This window comes from Ranitomeya imitator, chromosome 4 (assembly GCF_032444005.1).
Source record: "Ranitomeya imitator isolate aRanImi1 chromosome 4, aRanImi1.pri, whole genome shotgun sequence".
NCBI classification, from domain to species: domain Eukaryota; kingdom Metazoa; phylum Chordata; class Amphibia; order Anura; family Dendrobatidae; genus Ranitomeya; species Ranitomeya imitator.
In genome coordinates this window covers 288,243,830-288,269,281 of record NC_091285.1, presented here as the reverse complement: position 1 = coordinate 288,269,281, position 25,452 = coordinate 288,243,830, and the positions used below count along the sequence as shown (strand labels likewise).

Here is a 25,452-nt window from a genome sequence, read left to right as displayed (position 1 = left end):
AAAAGTATTTAGTCAGTCAGCAATAGTGCAAGTTCCACCACTTAAAAAGATGAGAGGCGTCTGTAATTTACATCATAGGTAGACTTCAACTATGGGAGACAAACTGAGAAAAAAAAATCCAGAAAATCACATTGTCTGTTTTTTTAACATTTTATTTGCATATTATGGTGGAAAATAAGTATTTGGTCAGAAACAAAATTTCATCTCAATACTTTGTAATATATCCTTTGTTGGCAATGACAGAGGTCAAACGTTTTCTGTAAGTCTTCACAAGGTTGCCACACACTGTTGTTGGTATGTTGGCCCATTCCTCCATGCAGATCTCCTCTAGAGCAGTGATGTTTTTGGCTTTTCGCTTGGCAAAACGGACTTTCAACTCCCTCCAAAGGTTTTCTATAGGGTTGAGATCTGGAGACTGGCTAGGCCACTCCAGGACCTTGAAATGCTTCTTACGAAGCCACTCCTTCGTTGCCCTGGCGGTGTGCTTTGGATCATTGTCATGTTGAAAGACCCAGCCACGTTTCATCTTCAATGCCCTTGCTGATGGAAAGAGGTTTGCACTCAAAATCTCACGATACATGGCCCCATTCATTCTTTTATGTACCCGGATCAGTCGTCCTGGCCCCTTTGCAGAGAAACAGCCCCAAAGCATGATGTTTCCACCACCATGCTTTACAGTAGGTATGGTGTTTGATGGATGCAACTCAGTATTCTTTTTCCTCCAAACACGACAAGTTGTGTTTCTACCAAACAGTTCCAGTTTGGTTTCATCAGACCATAGGACATTCTCCCAAAACTCCTCTGGATCATCCAAATGCTCTCTAGCAAACTTCAGACGGGCCCGGGCATGTACTGGCTTAAGCAGTGGGACACGTCTGGCACTGCAGGATCTTAGTCCATGGTGGCGTAGTGTGTTACTTATGGTAGGCCTTGTTACATTGGTTCCAGCTCTCTGCAGTTCATTCACTAGGTCCCCCCGCATGGTTCTAGGATTTTTGCTCACCGTTCTTGTGATCATTCTGACCCCACGGGGTGGGATTTTGCGTGGAGCCCCAGATCGAGGGAGATTATCAGTGGTCTTGTATGTCTTCCATTTTCTAATTATTGCTCCCACTGTTGATTTCTTCACTCCAAGCTGGTTGGCTATTGCAGATTCAGTCTTCCCAGCCTGGTGCAGGGCTACAATTTTGTTTCTGGTGTCCTTTGACAGCTCTTTGGTCTTCACCATAGTGGAGTTTGGAGTCAGACTGTTTGAGGGTGTGCACAGGTGTCTTTTTATACTGATAACAAGTTTAAACAGGTGCCATTACTACAGGTAATGAGTGGAGGAAAGAGGAGACTCTTAAAGAAGAAGTTACAGGTCTGTGAGAGCCAGAAATCTTGATTGTTTGTTTCTGACCAAATACTTATTTTCCACCATAATATGCAAAAAAAATGATAAAAAAAACAGACAATGTGATTTTCTGGATTTTTTTTCTCAGTTTGTCTCCCATAGTTGAGGTCTACCTATGATGTAAATTACAGACGCCTCTCATCTTTTTAAGTGGTGGAACTTGCACTATTGCTGACTGACTAAATACTTTTTTGCCCCACTGTACATTAGACACCCTCGCACCCAGGGGCCTCAATAGGGAAATAGATTGGCTGGTATAATTATTATTATTTTTTGAGCCCACTAATATTCTCCTCTTTCCTTACAGCTCCGTTGAGTACCCCGGTGAGTCTCCTTAATAGTTCCATAATATCCATACCCATTCTTGCTCCTTTTTAGCATATACATGATCCCTAGTTTATCCCCCCATGTAGACATCCTTCCTTGGGTAGCGTACTATTTCCTCCCCCACATCTACAGTAGAGTAGTCCTGCTATATTAATTCAGTTTACATTCTGTATACTGCCCCGTAGATTTTTGCATTGTCTCTCCAACCTCAGGGTCCTCCCTTATCAAGCCACATGCCAGGCACTAGTCTGTCCCCGTATGTAGGCATCCTTCCCCTAGTATCCTTCCCCCTTTCCCCTCCTTTCACATCTACATAATGGTACCTCCTTCATATTGGTTCAGTGACCATATGGTATCTTGCCCCATCTGTTATTGTCTCTTCTCTCTAGCCCTAGGGTCCGTTCTTAAGTTATGTTCATTCATTAGGTACATGTCCCATTAGGCACCGGCCCTCACATACCCCCCTGCTGCTTTATTGTCTCTGCAGCACCACGCACTCTTTCTTTACAATGCCCGTACCAGCGCTCTTGTTTCTCTCTCAGCCGCTGATACACATTGTGCCTGGGTTCCCTAGCAACCAGGCTTAGACAATATCGCCGGCCGCGCATGCGCAGTGGCATCCCCGGGCCGCCCGCATCACTTCCGGTACCGCAGATCCTACTTCCGGTTTTGTGTCCTCATAACACAGTAGCGCTGACAACGCCACACACACAGACAGCAGGGCGCGGGAGCGCCGCGTACTAACCCATCCAGCAAGGTAATTAGTCCTCCTACATCCCGCACTTGTTCCACCATAAGTAGCTACTGTTATATTATGTATATGCCTCTTGGGAACACTTGTCCCCTACAGCTCTATGCCCTGTATATGCCTCTTGGGAACAATTGTCCCTTACAGCTCTATGCCCTGTATATGCCTCTTGGGAACACTTGTCCTTTACAGCTCTATGCCCCCAATTTCTCCAGATCCTACATCAGGGCTTGCTGTACCTATATATATAAAATGCCATTATAGTATTTATGTGCCTCTTGGGAACACTTGTCCCATTGATTTTTGTGACCCCACATTAGGGCCTACTGTACCTATATAAGAAACCGTCATAGTACTTATATGCCTCTTGGGAACACTTGTCCCTTACAGTTCTATACCTTTAATCTCTACAGACCCCTCATCAGGGCCATCTTTGCGTCTGCATACGCACAGCAACAAGGCATTTAAGGTACATTATACACCATTCTATCTACAGCTTTTGATCCTCTATGTACCTCTTTGATCTCTCATTCCTCACGTACCTCTACCATCTTCCCTACAGTGTATGCCTTCACCTACAAGGATTCTTTTCCTCTCCTCTGTGCACAGTTAAGGTAAATTACTCCCACTGAAATTATCCATGTGTACCGTCGTATGGTCTAGCTTTATGAGCCTTAGTACAACCCAGTTATTATGTTTCTATCTATGTTTACCTCTGTGGATGTACGAGGTGTTACATTGTGAAAGCAAATTATGTTATGCCGCAGTTACTATGCTCTACCCTTTTCCCCTTCATTGTTGTTTTATTCGTTTTTTTCTTTGTTTCTCTTATCCAGGTTGGGAACTTTATTTGTGTTTTACACTGATTGGAATACTGTTTGTTTCATATATTGTGTGTTTATATATTTTCTGTTTCTTATTTTTTCCCATAGCGATTATATGATTAAGGTCCTGGTAGGGCCGAAACGTCATTATAATTACCTCTGGTCGCTTTTCATGTCACACAGTCTAATTTTGTTTAATAAATCCTCCATTTATTGCAACATACATACAGAGTGTGCGGTGTACTACATTTTCTATATACGTGGGGCTATCACAGCCCACTACACCTGCACCTCGCTCCCTTATTATCCTGAGTGCGCGCCAATTTTCTTTATTTTTCTCTTTTTAAATCATAATGACAACCGAAAACATCCAAATGACCCTGAGCAAAAGTTCACATACCCTGTTGATTTTGGCCTGATAACATGCACAGAAGTTGACACAAATGGGTTTGAATGGCTACTAAAGGTAACATCCTCACCTGTGACCTGTTTGCTTGTAATCAGTGTGTGTGCATAAAAGCTGAGTGAGTTTCTAGGATCCAGACAGACTCTTGCATCTTTCTTCCAGCCATTGATGTTTCTGGATTGTGAGTCATGGGGAAAGTAAAAGAATTGTCATCGGATCTACGGGAAAACTGAATAAAACAGGAAAGGGATACAAAAAGATATCCAAGGAATTGATAATGCCAGTCAGCATCATTCAAATTGTGATCAACAAATGGAAAATCAGGAAAATCTGTAAAAACAAAACCACGGTCAGGTAGACCAACAAAAATTTCATCCACAAGTGCCAGGACAATTATTTGGGATGAAAAGAAAAACCCACAAATAACAACAGCTGTAATACTGGACTCTCTGAAACCTAGCAGTGTAGCTGTTTCAAGATGCACAATAAGGAGGCACTTGAAGAAAAATGGGCTGCATGGTCGAGTCGCCAGAAGAAAGCCATTACTGCGAAAATACCACAAATATCTTGTCTACAATACGCAAAACAGCACAGAGACAAGCCTCAAAGCTTCTGGAACAACCTTAAACCTTACATTTGGAGAGAGGTCAACAAGGCCTATGATAAAAGGAACACCAGAACACCATTTATACTGTAAAGCATGGAGATGGATCACTGATGTTTTGGGGATGGGTGAGCTACAAAGGCACAGGAAACTTGGTTCAAGTTAAAGGAAAGATGAATGCAGCACGTTATCAGCAGTTACTTGAGGCAAATTTGCAATCATGAGCCCGGAAGCTGCGCATGGGACGTGACATTGGCCACAGCAGAACAAAGTGAAGGTTCTGGAGTGGCCATCTCAGTCTCCTGACCTCAATATCATTGATCCATTCTGAGGAGATCTCAAGCATGCAATTCATGCTAGTCAGCCCAGGAATTTATGGGAATTGGAGGCTTTTTGCCAAGCTTTACATCTGAGAAAATAAAGAACCTCATCCACAACTGCCACAAAAGACTTCAAACTGTCATTGATGTTAGAGGGGGCAATACACATTATTAAGAAATGGGGTATGTAAACTTTTGATCAGGGTCATTTGGATGTTTTGGGTTGTCATTATGACTTAAAAAGAGAAAACACAGTAGTTTGACAATGGCTTCACCCAACCACTAACCATGAGTGGAGAAAAAGTTTGGGTGTTATCATTCATATTCTCTGAAAAAAGACCAAGAAAGCAAAAATTCTGCCGGGTTATGTAAACTGTTGAGCTCAACATACACACTGGCATGTAAAAGTTTGGGCACCCCTAATCAAAATTAGTTTAAGATGAAAAGATCTCTAAAAGGCCTAAAGTTAAAGATGACATATTTCCTTTGTATTTTAGGAAAAAATATATACTGTACATTGTAACATAGTAACATAGTAACATAGTTAGTAAGGCCGAAAAAAGACATTTGTCCATCCAGTTCAGCCTATATTCCATCATAATAAATACCCAGATCTACGTCCTTCTACAGAACCTAATAATTGTATGATACAATATTGTTCTGCTCCAGGAAGACATCCAGGCCTCTCTTGAACCCCTCGACTGAGTTCGCCATCACCACCTCCTCAGGCAAGCAATTCCAGATTCTCACTGCCCTAACAGTAAAGAATCCTCTTCTATGTTGGTGGAAAAACCTTCTCTCCTCCAGACGCAAAGAATGCCCCCTTGTGCCCGTCACCTTCCTTGGTATAAACAGATCCTCAGCGAGATATTTGTATTGTCCCCTTATATACTTATACATGGTTATTAGATCGCCCCTCAGTCGTCTTTTTTCTAGACTAAATAATCCTAATTTCGCTAATCTATCTGGGTATTGTAGTTCTCCCATCCCCTTTATTAATTTTGTTGCCCTCCTTTGTACTCTCTCTAGTTCCATTATATCCTTCCTGAGCACCGGTGCCCAAAACTGGACACAGTACTCCATGTGCGGTCTAACTAGGGATTTGTACAGAGGCAGTATAATGCTCTCATCATGTGTATCCAGACCTCTTTTAATGCACCCCATGATCCTGTTTGCCTTGGCAGCTGCTGCCTGGCACTGGCTGCTCCAGGTAAGTTTATCATTAACTAGGATCCCCAAGTCCTTCTCCCTGTCAGATTTACCCAGTGGTTTCCCGTTCAGTGTGTAATGGTGATATTGATTCCCTCTTCCCATGTGTATAACCTTACATTTATCATTGTTAAACCTCATCTGCCACCTTTCAGCCCAAGTTTCCAACTTATCCAGATCCATCTGTAGCAGAATACTATCTTCTCTTGTATTAACTGCTTTACATAGTTTTGTATCATCTGCAAATATCGATATTTTACTGTGTAAACCTTCTACCAGATCATTAATGAATATGTTGAAGAGAACAGGTCCCAATACTGACCCCTGCGGTACCCCACTGGTCACAGCGACCCAGTTAGAGACTATACCATTTATAACCACCCTCTGCTTTCTATCACTAAGCCAGTTACTAACCCATTTACACACATTTTCCCCCAGACCAAGCATTCTCATTTTGTGTACCAACCTCTTGTGCGGCACGGTATCAAACGCTTTGGAAAAATCGAGATATACCACGTCCAATGACTCACCGTGGTCCAGTCTATAGCTTACCTCTTCATAAAAACTGATTAGATTGGTTTGACAGGAGCGATTTCTCATAAACCCATGCTGATATGGAGTTAAACAGTTATTCTCATTGAGATAATCCAGAATAACATCCCTCAGAAACCCTTCAAATATTTTACCAACAATAGAGGTTAGACTTACTGGCCTATAATTTCCAGGTTCACTTTTAGAGCCCTTTTTGAATATTGGCACCACATTTGCTATGCGCCAGTCCTGCGGAACAGACCCTGTCGCTATAGAGTCACTAAAAATAAGAAATAATGGTTTATCTGTTACATTACTTAGTTCTCTTAGTACTCGTGGGTGTATGCCATCCGGACCCGGAGATTTATCTATTTTAATCTTATTTAGCCGGTTTCGCACCTCTTCTTGGGTTAGATTGGTGACCCTTAATATAGGGTTTTCATTGTTTCTTGGGATTTCACCTAGCATTTCATTTTCCACCGTGAATACCGTGGAGAAGAAGGTGTTTAATATGTTAGCTTTTTCCTCGTCATCTACAACCATTCTTTCCTCACTATTTTTTAAGGGGCCTACATTTTCAGTTTTTATTCTTTTACTATTGATATAGTTGAAGAACAGTTTGGGATTAGTTTTACTCTCCTTAGCAATGTGCTTCTCTGTTTCCTTTTTGGCAGCTTTAATTAGTTTTTTAGATAAAGTATTTTTCTCCCTATAGTTTTTTAGAGCTTCAATGGTGCCATCCTGCTTTAGTAGTGCAAATGCTTTCTTTTTACTGTTAATTGCCTGTCTTACTTCTTTGTTTAGCCACATTGGGTTTTTCCTATTTCTAGTCCTTTTATTCCCACAAGGTATAAACCGCTTACACTGCCTATTTAGGATGTTCTTAAACATTTCCCATTTATTATCTGTATTCTCATTTCTGAGGATATTGTCCCAGTCTACCAGATTAAGGGCATCTCTAAGCTGTTCAAACTTTGCCTTCCTAAAGTTCAATGTTTTTGTGACTCCCTGACAAGTCCCCCTAGTGAAAGACAGGTGAAACTGCACAATATTGTGGTCGCTATTTCCTAAATGCCCAACCACCTGCAGATTTGTTATTCTGTCAGGTCTATTAGATAGTATTAGGTCTAAAAGTGCTGCTCCTCTGGTTGGATTCTGCACCAATTGTGAAAGATAATTTTTCTTGGTTATTAGCAGAAACCTGTTGCCTTTATGGGTTTCACAGGTTTCTGTTTCCCAGTTAATATCCGGGTAGTTAAAGTCCCCCATAACCAGGACCTCATTATGGGTTGCAGCTTCATCTATCTGCTTTAGAAGTAGACTTGTAATTTTTTTTATTTTAAAAACTACAAAAAGGGAAAAGAGCTGATGAAAAGTTTGGGCACCCTTGGAGATTTGTGTGTTCAGATAACTTTGACCAAGATTTCAGACCTAGTCCTTAATTAGCCTGTTAGGGTTATGGCTTGTTCACCATCATCATTAGGAAAGGCCAGGTGATGCTAATTTTCCAGCTTTAAAAACCCAGCCTCCTCTAACCTTGTAACAAAAAACAGCGGCCATCGGCTCTTATAAGCAGCTGCCTATCGTTCTGAAAATGAAAATAGTGGAGGCCCACAAAGCAGGAGAAGGCTATAAGAAGATAGCAAAGCATTTTCAAGTTGCCCTTTCCTCATATCGAAATGTAATTAAGAAACAGTAACTGTTAACAGGAACAGTGGAGGTCAAGATAACGTCTGAAAGAGCAAGCAAAATTTCAGTGAGAGGAAAATCAGAATCCCCGCTTGACTGCAATAGACCTTCAGATAGAATTAGCAGACTCTGGAGTTCTGGTACATTGTTCTACTGTTCAGAGACACTTGCACAAATATGGCCTTCATTGAAGAGTCATCAAAAGAAAACCTCTCCTGCGTCCTGAACATAAATTTATGTGTCCGAAGTATGCAAGAAAACCTCTAAACCAACTATGATACATTTTGGAAACAAGTCCACTGGACCGATGAGGTAAAAATAGAACTGTGTGGTCACAATCATCAAAGGTATGTGTGGAGAAAAAAGGGCACAGAATGTCAGGAAACGAACATCTTGCCAAACATTAAGCATTGGATGTATCAATCATACTTTGGGGTTGTGTAGCATATAATGGAATGGGAACATTTCATTGGTGGGTGAAGAATGGATTCAATGAAATTTCAACACATTCTTGATGCAAACATAACACCATCTGTGTTATGATGCGGTGGTTTAGGAGCAACATGGAACGAGCTCTGAAGGGAGTGGTAACTGTACTGACCACAGTCCCTAAGCTCAACACAACACTAGAAGTAGCCGTGGGGTGCTCCTAACTCTCCCTAGGCACCTCGTCACCGCCTAAGAGCTAACTACCCCTAAAGATAGAAGCAGGAAAACTATCTTGCCTCAGAGAAAATCCCCAAAGGATAGATTAGCCCCCCACAAATAATGACTGTGAGTGGAGAAGGAAAAGACATACACAGAATGAAACCAGGATGAGCACAGGAGGCCAGTCTAACTTGATAGATAGGACAGGATGGAATACTGTGCGGTCAGTATAAAACACTACAAAAATCCACGCAGAGTTTACTAAAAATCTCCACACCTGACTAAAGGTGGGGAGGGTAAATCTGCTTCCCAGAGCTTCCAGCAAGACAGAATTAATTCGTACTGATAACGCTGGACAAACATAGAAGCACAGAACGGATAAGTCCACAAACTGTGAACAGAAAAGAGCAAGCAAAAACTTAGCTTTGCTGAACTGGTCATGATAACAGGGAACTCCAAAGAGATGTGAATCCAATCAGGAACCATTTACAAGTGGCACTGGCTGAAGGACAGAGCCAGGCATAAATAGCCGAGCAGAAAAGACGATCAGTGGAAGCAGCTGAAGACAGCTAACTCCAAGGAGCAGCCATACCAATAGAAACCACAAGAGGGAGCCCAAGAGCAGAACTCACAAAAGTGCCACTTACAACCACCGGAGGGAGCCCAAGAGCGGAATTCACAACACATCTGTAAAAAAAAACAAGTTGAAAAGATGATGGCTTCTACAGATGGATAATAATCCTAAACACAAATCAAAATCCACAATAGACTAGTTCAAAAGGCACAAGCTGAAGGTTTTATGATGTCCTTCACAGTCCTCTGTTCTGAACATCATTGAAAATCTGTTGCTAGATCTCAAAATAGCAGTGCTTGCAAGACAACCCAGGAATCTCACAGAACTGGAAGGAAAAATTAATGAATATCCCTCATATTAGAATTGAAAGACTCTTGGCTGGCTACAAAAAGCATTTACAAACTTTGACACTTTCAAAAGGGGATGCTACTGGGTACTAACCATATCATCCAAAAGCGGATTTAAATCCAATTCACCGCATGAAGAGATCCATATCGATTAAAAAAAAAACATTTTTATTGGTGTTACAATATAAAAACATACATAGAAGACAAAACTCGATATACAAAAAACAAAGTGTCCTATGGGGGGAGAGACATAAACCACATCCACCGCTGGATATATCGCAAAATCAAAAAATATAAAGATATATATATAACCGTAACCACTACAAAAATGCTGCTGCAAATATCAAGAAGGGGGATGGGTAAACAAATGCTTATACCTCTAGTGCAGTGTAGGAAGGAAAAATACAAGGAGGAGCTATAATAGCCCCCATGTGCAAACGCAATTTCACATTATAATATACTTACACATGGTTTCCTCAAGCATTTTATTTGTATCTTTGCATCTTTGCACATACGGTCATAAGGAGCCCGCTTGTATTTTAGGGTCCCTTTATTCCCCTGTTATCACATTTAGGTAGTGGCAGGTAAATATGTGGTGCTGTCATAGCTCCATCCACTCTTGGAGCCAATGAGATACTATGCCTCTCTGTTAGCAGGCTGCTTCGTCCTCCTGGCTGTGCGCATGCGCTCTATGGTCGTGACTCTGGGCATTGCGGGAGCGCTCTGCCCTGGAGACGCTTGCGATTCAGCTTGCATTCCAGTGAGCGCTGACCCGGAAATTACTCTTTCTACATCCGGAGCTAACCAGGGCCGCATGTGCCGATGCATTAGGGGGACGTCGGTGCTCTGGGAGAAGTCATACCCCTAATCTTTCCATCCGTATTGCTATTGGTGATGGGCACTTTAAAAGGTCAGCTAAGTCCTCACACTAATCACGCCCCCGGAAGAAGCTTGGGCGAAACGCGCATCGGGGCGCTTTGGGAAGTCGAGACACACCGCACCATCAGGTAATATGTCCACTCTACAGGGTAGTTTGCTTGCTGTATCTTTTATAGTGAGGACATGTGGGTATGTAGCATAGTGTTAGGTATCTGGACAAGGTCATTGCGTTTGCGCGTGGGGGCTATTATAGCTCCTCCTTGTATTTTTCCTTCCTACACTGCACTAGAGGTATAAGCATTTGTACCTTCTTGATATTTGCAGCAGCATTTTTGTAGTGGTTACGGTTATATATATATCTATATATCTTTATATTTTTTGATTTTGCGATATATCCAGTGGTGGATGTGGTTTATGTCTCTCCCCCCATAGGACACTTTGTTTTTTGTATATCGAGTTTTGTCTTTTATGTATGTTTTTATATTGTAGTACCAATAAAAATGTTATTTTTTTTAATCGATATGGAGCTCTTCATGCGGTGAATTGGATTTAAATCCACTTTTGGATGATATAGTTGGTTGAAGTGCCATATATAGCCCATTCTTAGACATTCGTTGATAAGTAACGTGGGTACTAACCATGCAGTGTGCCCAAACTTTCACAACTGCCCTTTTTTTTGTAATTTTTAAAATATGAATATATACATAATAAATAAATAATAAATAAATAATATATATATATATATATATATATATATATATATATTTCTTGCCTAAAATTAAAAGGAAATGTGTCATCTTTAGCTTTAGGTCTTTTAGAGATCATTTCATCTTCAACTTGCTTGACTGTTCACAATCCCGGATGAGGTATCACAGGAAGAGGAGCATGTTGAGCTGTCTGTGCAGTGATTGACAGCTCAGTTGTCCAGTTTGGTTGCAGGGGCATGCTGAGCTGTCTGTGTTTTTTATTGACAGCTCAGCCGTCCAATCTGAGACTGGGAACTGCTGAGTTGTCGATAGATTCTCCCTGTTCCCTTGATTACTCAGCTATTTAACTGAGCTGACAGTCCCAGATAGCTGCCAGCCATAGCTTCCATTCTGTGTGGTCTGCCTAACCCTGGAACTCATTCTGACCATCCGTTTGTCAAATCCTTTTGCTCGGATTTGCTATCCTCCTGGTATTTTGACCTTGGGCCGTAACCTTATTCTCTTCCCTGTGTTTATGGCGTACCCTCCTGGCTTTTAACCTTGGACTCCTTGACTATCCTGACTCATGGCTTGTCAGTGAAAAGTGAGTCAGGGTCACACCGTCAATACATGTCTTACACAAGAGAAAGTCTACTCTAAATATATAGAGAAACGTGTTCTTTTTTGCTCTTCATGACACCTCCTGCTTATGATTGGTCAAAAGTACACGTCCTCAAAGAAGAATCTCTGGTAAAGCCCCCTTAGACTTGTTATAAATTACAATTTAAACTTTACAAGCTAAAATAGAGATGAAAAATCTAAATTGAAAACCTGTTCAACTCTGAAACTTGTGTTCCATGATGAGACCAGTTTAACAACCTAAGACTGCTGAAATGTCCTCTTTAAGACTTTTAGGTGGGAGAATGATTCAATATTTCAACTACAGCTGAATTCACATTCTAAATTTTGGAATGGCTCCTAAACATGCACCCCACTGAGAAAATACTGCAGATTATATAACAATTCCATATGTCATTTTAATAGCTAACTATTTACTGCACACAGTTATCTTCTTTTTAAACATTTGCTGAGATTAACATTAGTGATTATCAATGAATCATCTATTAGCAGTATTTATTCAATATGTGTCATCTTTAAATGCAAATCCCCCCCCCCCAAAAAAAAAAAAATACAACAGATTGAACTGATGCCTTTAATACCACAATCATACTTGCTGTATGTAGGCACAATACTATGCTGTGAAAATCACAAGACAAAACCAAGACTGTTAACGAGTTTTGTGACAACGCATTTTGAGCGTGTACTGCAATCTAAGCTTGTGGTAAAGCATTTGAGCTCATATAATTTAATGAGGCAAATATGAGATGCATTGCGTAATAGATACCTGGTCAAACTGTGAGGATAGTGGCTGATGTTTTTTTTACTTTGAAAATGCCAAAGAGACTATAGAAATTTATAGCAAGTTCAACTATGTTCTGAAGCTAGAAGCTGGCACCAATAAAAGCATAAATACTATATATTGTTAAGACCTTAGATATTTGTGCTGTCGGTTACACTATAACCTCATATATCATGTCGTGTCTCATATATCAGGTCTTGTCTGTTTTTTCACAGAGCAACAAAATGCAAAGCGTAGAATTTTCAGAATGTATGCCGGTCAACTGTCCACAGTCGCAGCAAATAGTCCTGAAGAACAGCTGCTGCAAAGTCTGCAAAGGTATCAGTAACATCCAAGAAAGTTTTATTTACTTTTGATCAGTCATGGTAATTGCGCTGAGCTGCAATTAGTAAAGGTCCAACCAGTGCAGAGAACTGGGTCCCTGGTCCAACAGTAGTGGCAACTAGTGATGAGCGAATATGCTTGTTACTCGAGATTTCCCGGGTGACCTCCAAGTATTTTTTAGTGCTCGGAGATTTAGTTTTCATCGCCGCAGCTGAATGATTTACATCTCTTAGCCAGCCTTACCCACATGTACTTATGCTGGCTAACAGATGTAAATCATTCAGCTGCGGCAATGAAAACTAAATCTCCGAGCACTAAAAAATACTCGGAGGTCACCCGAGTGTGCTCGGGAAATCTCGAGTGACGAGTATATTCACTCATCACTATTGACAATGTATATATGCATAGTTTCTTTCCAGACAGAAACAGCAGCATATGGTAGATAAGCCAAACAATTGTAAAACCCTATTCATAGCTTAAACCCTAATTTGGGCAACCTTTTCCATTTTTAACCAGAATCTATGTTTCTGAATTATATAAACTTTTTTTTTCTTTCAATGCTGATATCTCACGAAATAGGTTCTGACTAGTGATGAGCGAGTATACTTGTTGCACGAGTTTTGCCGAACATGCTTGAGTGGTCTCCGAGTATTTGTGAGATTTAGTTTTTGTCGATGCAGCAGCTGCATGACTTACGGCTGCTACCCAGCCTGAGTACATGTGGGGATTGCCTGGTTGCTAAGTTGTCTAGCAGCCACAAATCATGCAGCTACGGCTACAGAAACTAAATCTCCGAGCACTCACAAATACTTGGAGACCACCCGAGCATGCTCAGGAAAACCCGAGCAACGAGTATACTCACTCCTCTCTAGTTCTGACTTTTGCAATATGACCCTAGATTAAATTTTTTCACATTTTGCGGGCAGCAACTTTCAAGGAGTTTGGGGCCTCTTTAGAGTTACACTTCTTAGTTCATGTTCCCTTGTGCAAAACCAATGCTTTTCTTCTGCGCGTGTTCACACCAAAATATACACTAGCCATCAACTTTGATTAATTCACTGACTAATAAATTCAAAAGTGTCTCCAAAAAATAATAATTCACTGTCTAAACCAATTGGAGTGATACTAAAATATAACTTTTATTATTATCCCCATACAATTGAGAAAATACAGCAAGGAATTCTCATATACAGTACGGTATATAAAATACAACCATTAGATGAAAAAAACTCACCAGGGCATATGTCTAAGTTCAGAATGGGCCACATAGTCGTAATAGCAATTGAATAATGCTAGGTGGAACTATAAGATGCCATAACCAATGTTCAGGAGACTAATAACCAGATTATAATTACCATATATACTCGAGTATAAGCCGACCCGAGTATAAGCCGAGACTCCTAATTTTGCCACAAAAAACTATGATAACTTAATGACTCGAGTATAAGCCTAGGGTGGAAAATGCAGCAGCTACCAGTAAATGTCAAAAATAAAAATAGATATCAATAAAAGTAAAATTAATTGAGACATTAGTAGGTTAAGTGTTTTTGAATATCCATATTGAATCAGGAGCCCCATATAACGCTCCATACAGTTCATGATGGGCCCCATAAGATGCTCCATATTAAAATATGCCCCATATAATGCTGCACAAATGCTGATTATGGCCTCATAAAATGCTCCATAGAGACATTTGCTCCATATAATGTTCGACAAATGCTGATTATGGCCCCATAAGATGCTCCATAGACACATTTGCCCCGTATAATGCTCCACAAATGCTGATTATGGCCCCATAAGATGCTCCATAGAGATATTTGCCCCATATAATGCTGCACATGGCCCCACAAGATGCTCCATAGAGATATTTGCCCCATATAAAGCTGCACATGGCCCCATAAGATGCTCCATAGACTATTATGCCCCATATGCTGTTGCTGCGATAAAAAAAAAAATCACATACTCACCTCTCAGGCCCCCAGCACTTGCTATATTCACCTGTCCTCCGTTCGACCATTGGTGCTGCTCCTTCTTCCTCTGTACTGACTGTTCAGGCAGAGGGTGGTGCTCACACTAATTGTGTCACTGACCTGAGCATCACTGCAGAGGATGGGGAAGAAGGAGCGGCGCCCGGTGGTAGAACGGAGGACAGGTGATTATCAAGCTCCCATATACTCACCTGCTCCTGGCGCGGTGCAGTCCCTGGTTCCCCGACGCCAGCAGCTTCTTCCTGTATTGAGCGGTCACATGGTACCGCTCATTACAGTAATGAATATGCGGCTCCGCCCCTATGGGAGTGGAGTCAGGTACTTATTCATTACTGTAATGAGCGGTACCATGTGACCGCTCACTACAGGAAGAAGCTGCCAGCGCCGGGAGAACCAGGGACTGCGCCAGGAGCAGGAGAGTATTATTACACAGCTGCCGCTCCCCCTCCCCGCTGACCCCTGGGTATGACTCGAGTATAAGCCGAGAGGGGAACTTTCAGCCCAAAAAAATGGGCTGAAATTCTCAGCTTATACTCGAGTATATACGGTATATGATCTCTATATATTCAGGCTATAATCATTACCTATTATCCTATGCCCTGGGGAGTTTTTTTTAATATAGTGATCGTATTTTAAATATATCAGAAATCATTGTTTTGTGTTTTTATCAATTTTATGGGATTACTAATAAAAGTTGAATTATAAAAGGGTTGTCCACTAGTAGGACAAGCCCTACTTAAACTAAATGTTCAGCCCCGATAAAATAATAAAGCCTATACTCATCTCCCGTGCCGACTCTGTTCCTGCGGTGTCGGCACTCGCTCTCCCCGGGGCTGTGATACGGTGTTGTGACACATGACACCGGCGCCCAATCAGCGTTGGCATCACTGTCACCTTCAGATAAACTGAACATGAGGAGGAAGCCAGGACTGCAGTTCATCCAGGACTTCATCTTCATGTTCAGTTTCTCTGAAGGTGGGGACAGTGATGCCAACACTGATTGAGCGTGTGGCATCACAAGTCACAACACCGCATCATAGCCCTGGGACTACGAGTGCGGACACCCCTGGAACAGCGCTGTTATTATTTTATCGGGGCCAAACATTTAGTTTAAGAAGGAGTTGTCCTTGTAGTGGACCAGTCCTTTAATATTATTCCAATTGGATTAAACAGTTAATGTGCTGTCATTACTTACTCCTTTTTTTTGCAGTTTTTTCCTTTTTTATGTGTTTTTTACGACAAAAATCGCACTAATTATAAAGTAAAATGTCAGTGGGTACGCTACATGGGAGCATAGCCTTGGGGGTCTTACAGACTGATGTACCAGCTAAGCAAGCTAATGAAGACTGCCCACACATGTTGGAGAATACACAACCATTGATGGCGAGTGGCGACGCCATCTGTGGGTGACGGGCAGACAGCCTCTTTTTTTCCAACAAAAGCAAACAGTTAATTTGTGCTGAAAAATAGTTGCATGGGATCTTCATATATAATATACTAGATGGTGGCCCGATTCTAACGCATCGGGTATTCTAGAATATGCACGTCCACGTAGAATATTGCACAGCCCACGTAGTATATTGCCCAGCCACGTAGTATATTGCCCAGCCATGTAGTATATTGCCCAGCCACGTAGTATATTGTCCAGCCACGTAGTATATTGCCCAGTCACATAGTATATTGCCCAGCTACGTAGTATATTGCCCAGCCACGTAGTATATTGCCCAGCCACATAGTATATTGCCCAGTCATGTAGTATATTGCCCAGTCACGTAGTATATTGCCCAGTGACGTAGTATACAGCACAGAGCCACGTAGTATATTGCCCAGCCACATAGTATACAGCACAGAGCCACGTAGTATATTGTCCAGCCACGCAGTATATTGCCCAGCTACGCAGTATATTGTCCAGTCATGTAGTATATTGCCCAGCCACGTAGTATATTGCCCAGCCACGTAGTATATTGCCCAGCCACATAATATATTGCCCAGCCACGTAGTATATTGTCCAGTCACGTAGTATATTGCCCAGCCACGTAGTATATTGCCCAGCCACGTAGTATATTGCCCAGTTACGTAGTATATTGCCCAGTCACGTAGTATACAGCACACAGCCACGTAGTATATTGCCCAGCGACGTAGTATACAGCACAGAGCCACGTAGTATACAGCACAGAGCCACGTAGTATACAGCACAGAGCCACGTAGTATATTGCCCAGTGACGTAGTATACAGCACAGAGCCACGTAGTATATTGCCCAGGCACGTAGTATATTGCCCAGTCACGTAGTATATAACACTGTCCACACAGTATATAACAGTGGCCATGTAATATATAGCACAGCCCACGCAATATATAGCACAGCCCACGGAGTATATCACACAGCCCACATAGTATATACAGTAACACTGCCTATGTAGTATACAGCAGTGTGGGCACCATATCCCTGTTAAAAAAATAATTAAAATAAAAAATAGTTATATATTCACTCCCTGGGATCCACCGAAGCTCCGGCGATATGCGCGCGGCTGCCACCATCTTCCGTTCCCAGGATGCATTGCAAAATTACCCAGATGACTTAGCAGTCTCGCGAGACCGCTAAGTCTTCTGGGTAATTTCGCAATGTATCGCCGGGAACGGAAGATGGCGGCAGGCGCGAGCCGATCGTCGGACAACGGAGGGTGAGTATAGCAGGTTTTTTTAAAAATTATTTTTAACCTTACATTTTTTTTACTATTGATGCCGCATAGGCAGCATCAATAGTAAAAAGTTGGGGACACACAGGGTTAATAGCAGCGGTAACGGAGTGCGTTACCCGTGGCATAACGCGGTCCGTTACCGCTGGCATTAACCATGTGTGAGCGGTGACTGGAGGGGAGTATGCGGGCGCCGGGCACTGACTGCGGGGAGTAAGGAGCGGCCATTTTCTTCCGGACTGTGCCCGTCGCTGATTGGTCGTGGCTGTTTTTCCGTGACCAATCCGCGACCAATGAATATCCGTGACAGACAGACAAACAGAAAGACAGACAGACTGAAGTGACCCTTAGACAATTATATAGTATATATTTTTTTTATTGTAGGAACGCTAACTGCAATCATACACGTCCCAGATAATTGCTACATGTAAACCTGCCTTGGTACAATGATGGCCATGTAGCGGCTAATCATGCAGCATACGCTGTTTGTTGGCTGCAGTTCTAGTCATATACTTCATACACAGTATCTATGATCCACATGCTGAAGTCAGATCACCATCCCACCGTCTACAGCTTTATTCCTTAGCCGCCTGCATGTTTGCCGCTGATCCAATATGGATGTAGGACTCCAGCAGTACATTGATCTGTAATCCCATGCTTTCCCTCCTTCCGGGAGAACAGGGTAATATACAGTGCAGCAATAGTAATCTGATATCTCACTTCTCATAAAATAGAATGCATCTCGCAGTCGTTGTCAGGATCCAATTATTGCCATGGTTACCGGGGACAGCAAATAGCAGCATCCTAGTGGAAATATAATGTTCTTTTATTATTGATTGGGATATGATGATATAGATACAAAAGGCTACACATTCATAAGAAAAACAGGGTTGCCCACCAATATGAAATTTACTATGTTTTATTAGCTTCAAATCTAGCAGTTCTCTGAATGCTGAGCTCTGTATAACTCTACCACTGATTGGCAGCTTTCTGTGGGCACTGTGCCTAGGCAGAAAACTGCCAATCAGTGGTGGGGAGGCGTTATACCTTGTATATGGCTTATGAATATAGACTGTATGGCCGCAGGTTAACAAGTTCTCTATTAATTTCTTGCTGATAAAAGAGACTTCATCAAAACTACAGCACACAGTCCAGTAAGTGACACTTTGCTGGAATCAGGGTCTTTGCCTCTGCATCATGCTGCTCTCAGATTTGCTAGAAAAACCTTGGTGATGGATTCCTGTTAAGTCTTGCAGCCCATATTTCTTACCTACATATCCAAAACTGTCTATAGATGGTTACTAAAAAATCTGGGGATGTTAAAGAGCTTTTCCACTTTTAGAAAAGTGGTCCCCAAATGATTCCTATTCTGTTGTATTGAGCATAAGCCCCTGAGCACAGAGATTGGCTGCAGCGGTGGTGTGTGCTGCTGGCATGATGCCATAGCTGCAGCCAAAATACAATATTAGACAATGCATGAGAAGAGCCTTTAACCCCTTAATGACCAGGGATATTTCAGTTTTTGAATTTCTGTTTCTTGCTCCCCTTCTTCCCAGAGACATAACTTTTTTATTTTTTGGTCAATATGGCCGTGTGAGGGCTTGTTTTTTGCTGGATGAGTTGTACTTTTGAACAACACCATTAGTTTTACCATATTGTGTACTGGAAAATGGGAAAAAAAATTCCAAATGTGGTGAAATTGCAAAAAAAAGTGTAATTCCAAAGTTGTTGTTTTTTTAACCATGTTCTTTAAATGCTAAAACTGATCTGCCAATATGATTCTCCAGGTCATTACGAATTCATAGACACCAAACATGTCTAGGTTCTTTTTTATTTAAGTGGTGAAAAAAATTTCCCGAATTTAGAAATAAATAAATAAATAAATAAATAAATGGTGCCATTTTCTGAGACCTGTAAGGTCTCAATTTTTCGAAATCTGAGGCTGGGTGAGAGCTTATTTTTTGGTGCAGATACGATCTTTTGATCACCCGTTATTGTATTTTGTTGCAATGTAGCAGCGATCAATAAAATGTAATTCTCGAGTTTTTTAATTTTTTTCTCATTACGCCATTTACCGATCGGGTTATTTATTTCTTTATATTGATAGATCAAGCGATTCAATTGGTTGTCATGCCAACCCATTGGTGACCTGCGATCATGTGACTGGGTCATCGATGGGCAGGATTAACGGCGCGCTTCCGGTAAGCAATAGTTAAATGCCACTGTCAGAGATTGACAGTGGTATTTAACTAGCTAACAGCCGTGGGTGGATCATGATTCCACCCGCGGCTGTTGCAGGCACATGTCAGCTATATAGACCAGCTGTCATGAGCCCGGAAAGGGGAAGTCTGACGCGGGCATACTATTACGCCCAACGTCGTAAAGGGGTTAAGGGAGCTGCCTTAAATAAAAAAAATTAGGAACCTACTAAGAATTATGACCCCACAGGGACTGTAGATATTTAGCCCTTCATCAGAGGAGATTATTTTTGATCCCCCCCTTTTATATATGTGTAGTGCTTTGGTCCTTTTGGGTATTTTAAGAAATCAAGTTACGGTAGCTAAAAATGTATCAATTTTTAAAGAAGCAATATAACTTTTTTATTTTCTTTTTTTCTATACCCTCATATTATTTATCTATTTTTGTCTGTGAATGTTTGCAGTATCGTTCCCTAGTCATGTAGGAGCCCAAGGATGGATTTATGTATATTAAATTAGTCCTGCAACCTCTGGCTGCCCTTGGTTAGGGGTTAACAATCATCTGATAACTAAGAAAAGGTTGTGTGTGATATACAGTGGGGCAATAAAGTATTTAGTCAGTCAGCAATAGTGCAAGTTCCACCACTTAAAAAGATGAGAGGCGTCTGTAATTTACATCATAGGTAGACCTCAACTATGGGAGACAAACTGAGAAAAAAAAATCCAGAAAATCACATTGTCTGTTTTTTTAACATTTTATTTGCATATTATGGTGGAAAATAAGTATTTGGTCAGAAACAAAATTTCATCTCAATACTTTGTAATATATCCTTTGCTGGCAATGAGAGAGGTCAAACGTTTTCTGTAAGTCTTCACAAGGTTGCCACACACTGTTGTTGGTATGTTGGCCCATTCCTCCATGCAGATCTCCTCTAGAGCAGTGATGTTTTTGGCTTTTCGCTTGGCAACACGGACTTTCAACTCCCTCCAAAGGTTTTCTATAGGGTTGAGATCTGGAGACTGGCTAGGCCACTCCAGGACCTTGAAATGCTTCTTACGAAGCCACTCCTTCGTTGCCCTGGCGGTGTGCTTTGGATCATTGTCATGTTGAAAGACCCAGCCACGTTTCATCTTCAATGCCCTTACTGATGGAAGGAGGTTTGCACTCAAAATCTCACGATACATGGCCCCATTCATTCTTTCATGTACCCGGATCAGTCGTCCTGGCCCCTTTGCAGAGAAACAGCCCCAAAGCATGATGTTTCCACCACCATGCTTTACAGTAGGTATGGTGTTTGATGGATGCAACTCAGTATTCTTTTTCCTCCAAACACGACAAGTTGTGTTTCTACCAAACAGTTCCAGTTTGGTTTCATCAGACCATAGGACATTCTCCCAAAACTCCTCTGGATCATCCAAATGCTCTCTAGCAAACTTCAGACGGGCCCGGACATGTACTGGCTTAAGCAGTGGGACACGTCTGGCACTGCAGGATCTGAGTCCATGGTGGCGTAGTGTGTTACTTATGGTAGGCCTTGTTATATTGGTCCCAGCTCTCTGCAGTTCATTCACTAGGTCCCCCCGCGTGGTTCTGGGATTTTTGCTCACCGTTCTTGTGATCATTCTGACCCCACGGGGTGGGATTTTGCGTGGAGCCCCAGATCGAGGGAGATTATCAGTGGTCTTGTATGTCTTCCATTTTCTAATTATTGCTCCCACTGTTGATTTATTCATTCCAAGCTGGTTGGCTATTGCAGACTCAGTCTTCCCAGCCTGGTGCAGGGCTACAATTTTGTTTCTGGTGTCCTTTGACAGCTCTTTGGTCTTCACCATAGTGGAGTTTGGAGTCAGACTGTTTGAGGGTGTGCACAGGTGTCTTTTTATACTGATAACAAGTTTAAACAGGTGCCATTACTACAGGTAATGAGTGGAGGAAAGAGGAGACTCTTAAAGAAGAAGTTACAGGTCTGTGAGAGCCTGAAATCTTGATTGTTTGTTTCTGACCAAATACTTATTTTCCACCATAATATGCAAATAAAATGTTAAAAAAACAGACAATGTGATTTTCTGGATTTTTTTTTCTCAGTTTGTCTCCCATAGTTGAGGTCTACCTATGATGTAAATTACAGACGCCCCTCATCTTTTTAAGTGGTGGAACTTGCACTATTGCTGACTGACTAAATACTTTTTTGCCCCACTGTAGATGGTGGATTGTTTGTGGGTATTTCAGGCATAAGTAATTGTAACAGTTGGGTATACCGTATACTTACACAGCCCTTACTTATTACAAGACTCAGAATAATCTGTTGCCTGCGCTTGTTTCTTGCTATACTTTATGCATGATGTATAGTGTCTGCAGCTCTGGGAACATTATATAGCATCACTCGCCTTAGTTGTTATCAGTATTTACTGGATTCTGCGCAACCAATAACTGTTCTATAAAATAACTGATACTTCTGTTATCATTAAGGGTATGACTTCTGCTCGGAAGGACATAATTGTATGGAGTACTCAGTCTGCAAAAACCTAGATGACAAAGCTGTTTGCATCTGTCGTGATGGATTCCGGGCTCTTCGAGAAGACAATGCATACTGCGAAGGTACATGTACTTCATATACATAAGAATATGGAAATCTCTGCGCTTCAGCTTGAACCCTGTCACATGTCCTGTATAATGATATAGATGCTGGTTTTAACCATCTTTAATCTCGTACCATGTTACTTTATGAAGCTTACGGTATAAAGTAATAAAGTCTATCACAGAAGACATTACTGCATCATCTGTTTCTAAAAGCATATCCATCCTTCAACGCCATTATTCACATAGTCTTCATTTAATGTTGAGCCACTATGCAAATACATTGCATCACTTGTGTTTCTGCCATCCAAATTACAGCCTTTATTTTAGACCAAAGCAAGTTTTCCCACCTACAAAGAATGGAGAGGTCTGTCATTTTTATAGTAGGTACACGTCAACTGTGACAGAATCTAAACATAAAAACCAGAAAATCACATTGTGTAATTTTTAAGTAATTAAATTGCATTTTATTGCATGAAATAAGTATTTGATACAGAACAGAACTTAATATTTGGTACAGAAACCTTTGTACGCAATTACAGAGGTCAGAACTTTCCTGTAATTCTTGACCAATTTTTCACACCCTGCAGCAGAGATTTTGGCCCACACCTCCATACAGATCTTCTCCAGATATTTCAGGTTTCGGGACTGTCACTGGGCAACACTGAGTTTCAGCTCCCTCCAAAGATTTTCTATTGGGTTCAGGTCTGCAGACTGGCTAGACCACTCTAGGACCTTGCAATGCATCTTACAAAGCCTTCTTAGTTGCCCTGGCTGTGTATTTTGGGTCATTGTCATGCTGGAAGACCGTGCCATGACCCATCTTCAATGCTTTCACTGAGGGAAGGAGGTTGGTCAACATTTCACATTTCATGACCCAATCCATCCTCCCTTCAATACGGTGCAGTTGTCATGTCCCCATTGCAGAAAAGCGCCCCCAAAGTATGATATTTCCCCCACCATGCTTCACTGTTCGGACAGTGTTCTCGAGGTGTACTCATGCCTCTTACTCTTCCAAACAGAGCGAGTGGAAAGTTCTATTTTGTTGTCATCTGACTTTCTCCAATGCCTCCTCTGGATTATCCAGATGGTCTTTGGCAAATTTGATGTGCTGGTGTGAACCGGGGGACCTTGCGTGCCCTGCAGGATTTTCATCCGTGACGGTGTAGTGTGTTACTAACTGTCTTGTTTGAGACTGTGGTCCCAGGTCACTGGCAGGGTCCTCCCATGTAGTTCTGGGCTGATTCCTGACTTCTCTCAGAATCATCATTCCCCCACGAGGCAGTACCTTGCATGAAGCCCCAGACTGAGGAAAATTGACAGTCATCTTGTTTATCTTCCATTTTCTAATAATTGTGTCAAAAGTTGTTGCTTTCTCACTAAGCTTCCTGCCTATTATCCTGTAGCCCATCCCAGCCTTGTGCATGTCTACAGTTTTGTCCCTGGTGTCGTTAAACAGCTCTTTGGTCTTGGCCATGGTGGAGGGGTTGGAGTGTGACTGTGTGTATGGACAGGTGTCTTTTATACAGGTAACGAGTACAAACAGGTGCAATTAATACAGGTAATGAGTGCAAAGTAGGAGGGCTTCTTAAAGAAAAACTAACATGTCTGTGAAAGCAGAATTTTTGCTGCTTGGTAGGTGATCAAATACTTATTTCATGTAATAAAGTGCAATTTAATTATGTAGAAATCATAGAATGTGATTTTCAGGTTTTTATTTTTAGATTCTGTCTCTCACAGTTGAAGTGTACCTACGATAGAAGTTACAGACTTCCCCATTCTTTGTAGGTGGGAAACCTTGCAAAATCGGCAGTGTATCAAATACTTATATCCCCCCTGTAGCTATCGCTGGCAATTTGCTTTCTGGGAAGTCTTGAGGCTGTATTAACACAAAGTACTCGCAGCCAAAAAATGCAGTGGTCTTCAGTAAGTGCAGTCTTTGAACTGCTTGATGTACAATTACTTAATTTTGCAGGTAAACGGCTCGGCCCGCAGTCTTACTCTTACCTGCCTCCGTCTTCACCTTCTATCGCTGCCGCTCCCATCAATCTCTAGTAGGTTGTGACCTGCCCGATCGCTCCAGTGTTTCATGGGGCGAGCCAGAGGCCACTTTTCAGTGTAAGTCTATGAAAGCCTTGTTCTGCCCTCATTCTGGCTCTCAGAGACTTCATTGAGAGCTTGTGACATCTACTTCTGACTTCTGACCAGTCAGAACTTGCGGTCAAAAGATAGCGCCGATATAGCGCTGGTATAAGACTACAGGCGGGGACCTGTGATTACAAGCACCACTCCAGCTCTGGGAAAAAAAACCTGCTGGAGTGGTGCTTTAAGTGAAAAGTGGATCAGAGCAGTGTATACATCCTATACTTTCACCTTTACTACATGTTAGGAAGCGGAAACTGTCAGCAGGTTTTTACTATGTTATCTCACAGCACCATGAGGGGTGGACAGAGACCCTGATTCCAGTGATTTATCATTTACTTTACTAAGTGCAGCAGTTGTGATAGAATCACAGTTTTCTCTGCTGCAGACGTAATACTGAGTCCCGTGTAACCCTCATTCCTACACACACACACAGACACACCTGAACGGCAGCTTTCTGGGTAAATTGTATAGTGACAGAGAACAGAGTTGGACTAGGATGCATGAGGCAGCTTGTCCTGTAGCGATAATTTCCTGCTGATAAAACATTGATTGTAGTGAAACAGCAAAACCTAGCCTAGAAAGCAATTCATCACTGTAATCTGGGACTATGTTCCTACATTATGGTGCACTCAGATCACATAGCACAAATCTGCTGCCAGATTTACTTAATTGGGTAAATTCTATGCTCTCCTCCATTTTCAATATGGAAAATAGGAACAATTTCATAGCCATAGGGGATGAAAACTTGATAACTGTTTGCAGGTTTTAGGGATGTTCTGTCTGACCTAAGGTAGAGACTTCACAATTCTGCATCTTGAACGAATGGCCACTAGTGACGAAGTCTGTATTCCTTTTTTATGTTTTATAATGTAGTGCATTATAAAATAATATCAGACACCAAACATGTGCCTGCCGCC

At 41.7% G+C, this 25,452-nt stretch overlaps 1 protein-coding gene across 1 annotated transcript in view; it reads left to right on the top strand.

The window, feature by feature from the left end:
* The window catches only part of NELL2 (neural EGFL like 2), a 587,110-nt gene that overhangs the window by 340,344 nt on the left and 221,314 nt on the right, over positions 1-25,452 (top strand). The window contains exons 11-12 of the mRNA XM_069764734.1: positions 12,821-12,923; positions 22,283-22,411. Of these exons, the coding sequence (XP_069620835.1) occupies positions 12,821-12,923; positions 22,283-22,411 (232 nt within the window). The remainder of the gene's footprint in view (positions 1-12,820; positions 12,924-22,282; positions 22,412-25,452) is intronic.